Raw genomic sequence first — 11,862 nt, 5'->3', positions numbered from 1 at the left:
GGATGAATTGCACCTGCAACGGGAACCTCTCGGTGACCGTTGCCCTCGTTTGTTATTCAGCACCGGGAGGGGAGAAGCCTCTATCAAATGTGAATCAAGTTGGTGTTCATTTCACATGAGGTTATTGAATTAAAGTAGGCAGGCGAGGTGCGAACGGGAGAAAATCTGTGGCGGAGGGAGCAGGAGAGCGAGCGGCCGCGGAGGAAACGTGCAGATAAAATGGGCTGTGATCCAGCTATAATGGGGTTCATTGAACTATCGTTAAGAGCTCTTTCAGAGTGCTCATTCTCTAGCCTTACTACGCCTCTCCAATAGCCCTGCTGGCTTACTCTCAACAGCGCGGCTTGAGGGAATTATCCCCCTGCCCAGCGGCCTTGATATACAGTATATATATATATCAAGGCTGCCGGGCAGGTTATTTTTACTAGGAAATCCAGATGATATTAGTCTTCTCCAAACTGTCTGGAGGGTGAGGATGAGATATGAGGAAAAGCACTGAGGAGGTACTCAGCAGCAGACGCAGCTTGGTCTGGGGGGAAAGAGAAAGAAAAGTCCACATTAGGAAAATGCATTTTTATTTGAAAGCAAAAAGTAAATGCATACATAAAATAAAAACAACCTCCACACTCAGATAATGTCTTGCTTTTCCCCTCGGTTTTTCCTCGAGATGTAAAGTGCTGCTGAGGTTTGTGATTGACAAGGTTGGATGATCATGCTTCTAAAGTGATAACACAAAGGTTTAAAGGACAAAAAATATTGCAGGAAAACTCTGGAAACGTTTTGTTTTAACCTGAGCCTGATTTTCCGATCACTGGGATTCAATCCAAGTGATCGGCATCAGAATCTTTGAAATTGATCCAGGGCTGAACGCCGAGCTCTGATGCATAACAAAATGGAATAATCCATGTTGTCCGAGGTTAAAATATGAGTTATCTATGAAGAGAAACACCCTGCAAACTGAGAACCATGTTTCTTTCTGTGTCCTTTCTGTACACATGTACAACTGTACATGTGTTATGTACAGTATGTGTAATGTACAGTATGTGCTGTGTACAGCATGTGTTATGTACAGTATGTGTAATGTGCAGTATGTGTTGTTTACAATATGTGTTATGCACAGTATGTGTAATGTGCAGTATGTGTTGTTTACAGTATGTGTCATGTACAGTATTGTAGTTATTGTAATTGTTGAGTGGAGCTTGGATTTTCACACTTGTGTGAAACATGTTTTGTTTTGTTTGTGGAATAGATGTATGCAGCATGGCAAACTTTTTTTCTTGGCTGACTGAGCTCTGGCTGCCCTTACAAGGCAGGTATAAATATTTTGTGGGGAAATTCTTTTTTTTTTATGTTATACAATATAATTATAGCGTAATATGTAATAAAACAGTAAAATATGTGACCCACCGCAGACTTTAGGTTCATTTGGCGGCTTTCGAATATTTTTTTTTGCATCATTTGAAAGTGGAGAATCAGAGTTTCCAAACAAGGTGTCACTTGTGAAGATCGAGAAAAAACCTTTCTTGAAAGGTTCCTTCCTTTCCTTTGTCTTTTTCTTAAATTTCTCAACGCATTTTTAAAATTGAGTTTGATTTATAAATAGTAGAAAAATGTTAAACCGTGGAGTTAAATATTCCCGTTAGATGACATGGGGAAAAAGAGTTCACTTACTGAGACGCTGAACAGCGCTGAACAACGCCAATCGATGGTTTCCTTTAAAGCGAGCGTCCAGGTGAAGATCATTCCTCCATATTCAATGTGATGTGAAGTCACAATGTGAAACCCTTTTGATAGGATTCAAACTTTAAATCGTCCTACTTTTACACACACAGAGCCACTGTTGTGAAACCGTGTAGAAGAAGAAGAACAAGAAACGCGTCATGCATCACGCACCTACGTCACTTCCATAAACAGATGGTTACAGCGCAGCACGGGGGTGTTTCGGGAGGAAGCTCTCAATCATATTTCGTACCTTATTCTGACCAGTGCGATAGATCCAAGTCACTGTAAGGAGCTAGTTCTGGACTACATTTTCCGTGATGATAGTCAGTTCTCTGACAGGGACACGACAGCGATGCTGAACGTGATATTACTCCGCACTCTGAATACATTTCAAACAGCGGATTTCAACCATAATGTGGCGATGAAACTGAATATTTTCAAGAACCACCGGAGGAGACCGACGATACGTCCGTTGTTGTTACAACGGAAGAAGTTGATGATGTTATGAAGTCTGTTGAGGTTGGTGACAGATTTTCAGATTTCAGATTTTCTGAGACTCATATTATTGATAGACTCTACATTTTGTTGTGTTGTCCGTACTTTTAAACTCCAAAATAATTAAACTTTTATAAAACGTGTATTCTTACTGGTAAGTAAAAGCTTTTTTAAAAACAAAAATTGTTGTGTGTTGTCCTCCGTCATCGGAGAACTGACTCTCATCACGGAAAATGAATTCCAGTACGCGCTGCTAACACAGACTTGGATCTATCACACTGGTCTGATTAAGGTCCGAGATATGATTCAGAGCTTCCTCCACCCGCTTCTCCTCATCCATAACAACAAGGAAATGAAAGTTTTCACAGACAAGTGAAACCAAATCCTCGTCTTGTTTACTGAAGTGACGTCAGTGACGTCAGCAATTCTAACTTGGTGATACACATTGGTACACAACGCCTCCACAACGATGTCTTCGTGCGCGTGTAAAAGTAGTAGGATTTAAAGGTTGAACTCTATCAAAAGGGTTTCACATTGTGACTTCACATCACATGGAATATGAAGGAATGATCTTCACCAGGAAACCATCGATCGGCGTTGTTCAGCGCTGTTCAGCATCTCGGTAAGTGAACTGTGTTTCCCCATGTCAACTAACGGGAATATTTAACTCCTCGGTTTAACATTTTTCTACTTCTTATAAATCAAACTCGGTTTTGAGAATACGTTGAGAGATTAAAAAAAAAACAGAAAGTAACAAATTTGGAAAAATCGAATTTTCCTTCAAGAAAGGTTTTTTAACTTATTTGGCTGCTCCTGGCCATTTTTGAGATGGCGAGTTTTGCTGTGGTGGGTCACATATTTGGGCCTGTAGTCACCAGTTTGAGAGACCCTGCAATAGAAACAACTAAAAAGCTCAAATATACAAACAAACCCACTGGAGGTTGCCTTTGAGCAAAAGCCCAGGGATTTGAGAACTGCTCTGCCATTAGGGCAATTTTCCACAGGTTGTTTTAACATCCAATTCACCCAAAATTGGAGAGGCCGGCTTGTTTCACCTCATTCTGGACAATGCCCTGAAGGCCGTTCTTAGACCCAGGAGCGCTGAAGTATTTTGGAAATTTGACTTTTTTTGGGGGTCATATGGAGATGGAACCTGGTTGTTGTGATCATGAAAAAGACGGTTTGTTTTGTGACACTGGTGCAGACTCATGTTTTCATTTCATTTTAAGTGTAGTGTCACTGCACTGTGAGCGACTGGAACCATTTTTGTTAGTGGAGCCGAATAAACGTCAAAATAATCATAATGTGTTATTTGTGTTTTATAATTTTTATTTATTTATTATGTGTTACATTTATCTGTGATAAATTGATGGGTGGTATTTTTTAATTGAACTGTTGTGTGAAGGTAAGTTGTAGTGCACGTATCTTATTCTATTATACGTTTTGTTTTTACTAGTTTTACATTTGCCATAATTAATGCAATAAAAAGGAACAGCGTAAAATGCATCAAAATGTCTCCTGCATCTTTTTTTATTCTGTCCCAATTCATCGTCGTAGATATTTTACACAATTATTGACAATCTCAAAAATGAATTATAAAAACAGAATAAAGGTTGGATACACACAAACTTAAAAACGACTTTAGATTAAAATGTTAAACAATCAAAATTTGTGTGTGCATGTGTGCGTGTGTGCGTGTGTGTGTTTGTGTGTGTATGTGTGTGCGTGTGTGCGTGCCTGTGTGTGTGTGTGTGTGTGTCTGTGTGTGTGTGTGTGTGTCTGTGTGTGTGTGTGTGTCTGTGTGTGTCTGTGTGTGTGTGTGTGTGTGTGTGTGTGTGTGTGTGTATGTGTGTGTGTGTGTCTGTGTGTCTGTGTGTGTGTGTGTGTGCCTGTGTGTGTGTGTGTGTGTGTGTGTGTGTGTGTGTGTGTGTGTGTGTGTGTGTGTGTGTGTGTGTGTGTGTGTGTATGTGTGTGTGTGTGTGTGTGTGTGTGTGTCTGTGTGTGTGTGTGTGTGTGTGTGTGTGTGTGTGTGTGTATGTGTGTATGTGTGCCTGTGTCTGTGTGTGTGTGTTTGTTTGCTACTTTGCTTCGAGTGGGTATAGAAAATACTTTAGGCCTTTTGCTTCTCTGGGTGCCCCTGTGCAAATCACACACACACACACACACACACACACACACACACACACACACACACACACACACACACACACACACACACACACACACACACACACACACACACACACACACACACACACAGTGACATTACACCCAGCCAATTTACAACCCAGTGGATCTGCAGATTGTGTTTGCAGCAAAGTCCAATTGGCGCGTTTCCAAAGCTCTATTGAGCGCGCTCCCCGTCTCTGTTTTCTTTATCGTCCTATCAGGATATTTCCCCTGATGGCCGAGCGGCTGCAGGTGGGAGCGAGAGAGAGAATGTATGTCTGGATAATGAACTCACATGCTCCCTCTCCGCGCCTGCCACACAGTCTATAAAGTCTTTGCAATTCTGTATCTACCCCCCCGCCCCCCCCCTCCGCCCCCCTTCTCTCTCTGCCTCCACCCTGCTTCCTCCAACTTGCTTTTCTCATGTTGGCTCGCCTCCGAAATGCCTCCTGGCCGTCCCCGCCAGACTCTGATTCACAGAAGCTCAACGTAACTCCCAAGGTGAAAGTTGCATCACCCTAGAAATTGAAATGTGGGAGTGTGATCGGAGTAGGAGGCAGAGGAAGCCAAGAGTCAGTCCACCTTTACACTGAATCCGACAACGCATCCCGCCGTCGGATTCTGGATTTCACTGAACGTGTCTCAGAGGAGACGCTCGGCGTCTTCTCCAGTCATACAGCACGATAGAGCTATTTGGACATTTACCATACTCAGTGAATGAAAGAGTTTAAAGCGTTCTTTGTATAGCTTTTGCAAAAGAGCGCACACATTAAAATTTGTACAATTCATTGATTTAAGGGGGTTTGTCGATAGTGAATATGGTGAATGTTAATGAAGTCATTATGTTCTACACATATGGAAATCTCCGCAGAGCAGAGGGTTGGACTTCTTTGCGTGCGGTTTCCGACTCTCCATAGAAACAAATGAGACTCCTGGTGAGTGGATGTAGTTTGTCAGATTTGTGTTAAGGTGCCTCTAGGGCTCGTTGGGTGGAGGTTTAGAGACGGGCACCGGACCAAGGCTTCCGGGCGACATGCAAACAATATAATGTGCAGAGAGAAGGAGATCGATGGCACTTACAACAAACAACTTCATTTAAATGTACCCTGAGTGCAGATTAAAGTCCCAACGTCCTCCTCTATCTAGAAGGATTTTAAGACTTTATCATGAAGACGTGGCACATTTACAATTGAAAAAAATGTGCAGGGGACATGCATGTAAGGTGGAGTAACACTGGTCACACAGCATTTGCTCAGTGGGTGCAGCGTGTGTGGGAGTGAGAGTGGAGGTCTGTGGTGTTGATGCCTCAGGTCAACACCTCGTCCCAAAAAACAGGGAGCCGAGTACAGACTTTCATTTATATTATTTATCTATTTGCTCTCATTATGGGTGGACAAAGGCAACATTTGTCCATATTCATCCATATTTTGTGTGCCTGCATCACTGCAGAATGATGATTTTAGTATTGTCTTTGTTTGTAACTGACCTCAACACAGAGAGCTTACAAAAAACATCAGAACTGGAAAGCCAAAGAACCTTGAGAAGTGAAACCTTCGCCCGTCTGCGGGCGCTGGCCTCAGGGTGCAGGACCGTCGCCTGGTGCATGATATGAACGTAAGACAGCGGGCTTTGTTGGGGCTGAATCTGTTTGAACTATTTCCCCAAGTGCGCCACCAGAATAATATACATTTCACTATTCTTTCTCTGAATTGCTTTTTCTTCTGCATTTAGAAACAGGTAGTTGTCGCTCGAGCACTTTTGACGTTGCAATCATACCTGTACGAGTACTTACAAATCCTTCAGCTTGGCTCTATTCAAACCGCACCGCTATTTTCTGACTTGTTCGCCGGCTTCTGTTCAGACTGCAGCCGTGTTCCCCACCTTAATTCTCCTCCATCTGAGCTGCACTCGCCTCCACACGCCCACACGCTCTCATATGTCATCGTGCTCGGAGGCTGAGGGGACATTTCCGGTTTGGGCCCCTCTATCAGGTGAGAGCGGGGAGTGGAGCCTCGCCTTCCATCGTATGAATTGTCCCCCCCACAAACCCGGTCCACAGGGCAGCCGCTCGGGCTTGGAGCGTCTCAGGTGGTTTTAAATCCTCCGGGTTCGTGTTTAGAAGATGTCGTTCGATGTTCTTTTCGCTTGTTATAAATATAATGATCGTGAACTGCACTGATTTTGCTGCTGTGACGCCGGAACTGAGCTCCACAGGAAGTGAAGCCGCGGTGAATTTGATAAACCGGCGTAGCTCCTTGTGCTCGGTGAACGGTGAACATGGATGAACATTCACAATAATCTCATGGATTACCACTTTATTGTGTGCTATTTCCAGAGTCACTTTTATCTTTTCTGATGTTGTCCTTGTGCTGTTTGAACCGGCTGTTTTTCAACTCATTTTTTCAGACGGGAAAATAAAGTGAGAAACTGGATTTTATCTACTTTGGCTTTTAGGATGGTTAGTTGCTGGGAGTATAAACTTGTGTTGAACCTGGAATTTATCTAGATGGCCTTTTAGGATGGCTGATCTCTGTAAGTGCTTAAATCTGTCAGTCTTGACCTTTAGCAGCCTGGACCAGATTCCAGAGGGAAGCGAAATGGTGGTGGTGTCAACTGTCTAGATCAGTGATTCTCAACCTTTCCCACATCAAGGACCCTCCATTTCATATCAGACCACACACCTGATACACTTTAGTCCCTGGGATCCAATCTGAGAATTTATTTATCGTTAGATATGATTAGGACATAACAGTGAATCTAGGATCCAAACAATCACTTTTGAACATCCTATAATGGTGCTAACGTCTTGTAAAGTGAATTCTAACTCTTAACCACCTTGCTGGGGACCTCCTGGAACTTCTGGAAGGACCCCTGGAGAGGCCCTCGGGGGGACAATGGAGGGGCCCCGGGACCTCATGTCGTCTAGATGTTCTGCGAGTACGACAACGCACGTTGGGTCAGGAATTGCGGAACGATTGTTGTTAGTGCACGTATCAGAGTTTAGAGGATTCTCCTTAGTCTGTTTGTACAAGTCAATGGTGTTCAAGCCCTCTGAAGCACACGCACACACACACACACACACACACACACACACTATCATGTCTGATTCCACAGGTGTATTTAGTTCCTCTGAGTTGAATGAAAACACAAGATTTTTCTTTTTCTTATTCTTCTCACAGGTGTAGCTGCGTTACACACGCAGGGAGCAGCGGGTGGAGACATTCAGCTGCTGCGTTGCTCCCGTCCTTGTCCTTCCTCCAGGAGCCTTCACTACGTCGGCGCCCGGGGACCAATTGCGTGTGTTGGATCCATGTGGTGGTCGTTGACAGGACTGGAAAGTGTTCTGCGTGTTTTTAATTGGGGTGTTTTTTTTTTTTTTAATGCTGGCGGAGACCCAGGGGAGCACGGGGAGAACATGCAAACTCCACACAGAAAGGCCAATAATGGGAAAGTGGGAAATCGAACCCGGGACCATCTCGCTGTGAGGCAGCGGCGCAAACAACGTGCCGCGCAAAACCCTGTTTCAGGTGTCGTGGTAGGTGTGGTTATAATGTGAACCCTTTTTCCCCCTAACATAAATATCCCAAAATGTGAAGTTTCAAATCAAATGAATAATGAAATAAACCTCTTTGTTACTTCCATAACAACTACAGATTTCACCCTCTGTAAAGTGTGAACCCCTCTCCATAGACGACAAGATTTGATCTTGAATAGAGATGAGATGATGAATATAGATGAGTAAAAATATAAACGCTCCATCTGCAGACAAGGTTTTAGAACGAATTACAAACAGTTTGTCCACATTTTAAAATGATGCTTCGGTTAAATAATTTGAACTCTTGGAGTCTCCTAAGAATTCAATTTAAAATGCGTTGAAAAGAAAAGAAAAAAGAAAAATATTATACTTGATTCAAATTAGGAGACAAACATGTGGATACTTGTGGCTTACATTCAAAATCCCTGTTTTTTCCTCAATGATTTGAAATATATTTTGTATATTTGTAGTATCTAGTGCTAGTGCTAGATACTGTAGTAGTAGTTTGTACCATAAGTACATTCAGTTCTGGGGACTTTTACTGAACTATATTTATCTCAACATCTAATGTATGAAATTTATATACTGTTTATAAAGTATATAATGTAATGTATATAATGTATATAATGTACATAAAGCATAAAATTGATATATGTAATGTATATAATGTATAAAAAGTATATAATGTAATGTATGTAATGTATATTGAGTATGTAATGTCATGTATATTATAATCATATTGTATATAATGTAATGTATATAATGTATATAAAGTATGCAATGTAATGTATATAGTGTATATAAAGTATATAATTGATGTATGTAATGTATATGATGAATAAAAAGTATATAATGTAATGTATATAATGTCTATATATTATGTAATGTAATGTATATAATGTATATATAGCCGAGTCATTTTCACAGGGTATTTGCATTGTTACTTCAGTAAAGGGTCTGACTACTTTTTCCACCAAGTGTCTTAGATCTTTGTGACGCGATAAAAACCTCATGTGACGGTTTCTTATTTTCAATAAAAGGCGAGAAATGATCATTTCAATAAAATTATTACAAGCACCACCTGCATCCTGAGCCGGAATGACGCTGTGGAGGACGGGCACACACACACACACACACACACACACACACACACACACACAGACACACACACACACACACACAGACACACACACACACACACACACACACACAGACACACACACACACACACACACACACACAGACACACACACACACACACACACACAGACACACACACACACACACACACACACACACACACACACACACACACACACACACACACACACACACACAGACACACACACACACAGACACACACACACAGACACACACACACACACACACACACACACACACACAGACACACAGACACACACACAGACACACACACAGACACACAGACACACACACAGACACACACACACAGACACACACACACACACACACACACACACACACACACACACACACACACACACACACAGACACACACAGACACACACACAGACGCGCGCACGCACGCACACAAACACACACACACACACACACACACACACACACACACACACACACACACACAGACGCGCGCACGCACGCACACGCTTTCCTTGCGTGCGTGCACGTGCACAAGATTTGTGTGCGTGCACACGTGTCCGCGCGTCATCGAGCGCGGCTCTTTTGGCAGCGGAGACTGAAAGCGGCGGAGGCGCGCACACTGAAGAGTCTCCCCGTCAGGACGCGCTCTCAGTCCGCTGCTGGAGAGCGGAGAGAGCGGAGCCAAAGTTGCGCTGCGGCGAGCTGAGCCATGGAGCCGCCCAAGTGAGTCCAACTCAGCGAGCGGAGACGACGATCGACCCACAAAGTGCGCGGATGGATCTTTAAACCCCGCGCGTTTCTGCAGGAGAAGCGCAGAGCCGCGATGTGGACCGCGCTGCTGCCGCTGCTCGTCTGCTGCGCGCTGGGGAACGGCTCCGCCGGGCGGCCGCCCTCCTTCCACGGTCATGTGTTCGAGAACTCGGCCCCGGGCTCCCGGGTCAACGGGCTGAGCATCCCGGTGCGCCGGCTCAGCCCCGACACCCTGTGTGGGGACGCGGCGGCTCCGGCACCCCACTACAAACTCCTCGGCGACGGGTGCGAGGATTTCCGCGTCTTGGCGCATCACCGACGCGGCCACGTCCTGCTCAAGACCTCGGAGGTTCTGGACCGGGAGGAGCGTGCGGAGTACACGCTGGGACTCGGGTTGTTCTGCGGGGGACCCGGGGGGGAGTCCACTCCCGCGGCCACCCGGGTGGCGTCCATCCGGGTGGACGTCCTGGACACCAACGACCACCAGCCCGAGTTCCCGTCCGCGGACGTGCGGCTGAGCGTGGACGACGCCACGGCGCTGCGCACGGTGGTCCACAGCGTGAGGGCGGAGGACCGAGACAGCGGCAAGAACGCGGAGATCAAGTACTTCGCGCTGCCGACAAACGGGAGTTTCTACGTGGTGCCCAAAACGGGAGACATCCTCCTGGTGGACTCGATCCTGGGTCTCGTCAGCCCCATTAAGTTCCGGGTGTTCGCCCGGGACCACGGCTGGCCCGTCCTCACCAGCCGGGCGGTGTCCGTGGCAATCAGTCCCCGGCAGTGGCCCGGTCACCCTACCACCACCCGGCTGGCCTCCCGCAGGTCCGGCAGGTCCGTGCTGGAGACCGAGAGCCCCGTGTTGATCAACGTCTCGGAGGACGCCGGTATCGGCTCGGTCGTGCTGAACCTGAGCCCGGTGCGCTTCCAGTCCGCCGCCTTCGAGCTGCTGGAGGCGGACCCGGACAGCCTGCCGGTCAGCGTGAGCAGGGACACCGGGGACATCGTCATCTCCCGGCGGTTGGACCGGGAGACCGAGCCGCTGGTGGAGATCACCGTCAAAGTGCAGGACAAGAGAGGTGCGTAAAGCTGAAGCTCTGCTGGAAAACCACGTCCGGTGTCTTCTGTTCGTTTTGCGCCTCGTTGCTGAGGTTCTTGTCACCATCACTGTGTATTTTGTGTGTATTTCTGTCTCCATCATCACGCCTCCACCTGCAGGACATTCATCGGGGTACCCAGACCGTTTACTCCATCCAGTAAAAGTACAAATACCGTGACACTAAATTACAAGTACCACATTGATATTTCCCCTTCAGTAAAACTGTATAAGTACTTGCTCTTAAATGTCCTAGAAGTAATACATGTGCTTGTCACATAAACTGCCCTGATATAACTTATAACAGTGGATTTGTTCCGCTTGTTTTGGATTCCTTTTGAAATAAATCCTGATTTGTAGATTCAAATAAAACGTACATAAAGTGGCTGTGTTAGAAAAGCAGTAAAGTAAAAACAGGATATTTGCTTTGGTCAATCGGGAAAAGTGTCAAACATCCCTTAACAAATGAAGGTGCTGTAATAGGCATTGATTTTCAACCTGTTGGGGCGACAATTCCCACAAATGACGCCGGTCGGTATTGACCAGAAAGGCCCAAATGCTCGGCCTGAGTTGGGTGGAGCTGGGCAGGCCTTTCTGCTGAGTCTAGGTGGAGAAAGGGAGTGAAAGGTGGAGAAGCTTCACAGGAGGAGCCTGCATTTAACCCCATCCCCCCTCACCCCCACCCCCAGCAAGAAGCTAATTATCACCTGAGGATGGAGAGACCCCAGCTGGGAGAAAACATGGGAGAGAGAGGGAGAGAGAACATGGGGGAGAGAGAAGGAAAGAGAAGGATGGAGAGAGAGAGAACGTTGGTAAAGAGAAGGATGGAGAGAGAGAGAACGTTGGAAAGAGAAGGATGGAGAGACGCTGAGGGGAAAATAAAACACGGGGATACGAGAGAAATGGAGTTTCCCGAGTGGGCAGACGGAGGAGAATGGAGAGACCGAACCACCGGGAA

At 45.6% G+C, this 11,862-nt stretch overlaps 1 protein-coding gene across 1 annotated transcript in view; it reads left to right on the top strand.

The window, feature by feature from the left end:
- Nucleotides 1-9,884: 9,884 nt before the first annotated feature.
- The window catches only part of LOC307228310 (neural-cadherin), a gene marked incomplete at both ends in the record, with an annotated part of 316,610 nt that continues 314,632 nt past the window's right edge, over nucleotides 9,885-11,862 (top strand). The window contains one exon of the mRNA XM_079997948.1: nucleotides 9,885-10,887. Within this exon, the coding sequence (XP_079854074.1) occupies nucleotides 9,885-10,887 (1,003 nt within the window). The remainder of the gene's footprint in view (nucleotides 10,888-11,862) is intronic.

The sequence above is a fragment of the Zeus faber genome, assembly GCF_960531495.2.
Source record: "Zeus faber genome assembly, chromosome: 3".
Taxonomy (NCBI): Eukaryota; Metazoa; Chordata; class Actinopteri; order Zeiformes; family Zeidae; genus Zeus; species Zeus faber.
This window is presented reverse-complemented; position numbering and strand designations above follow the sequence as displayed.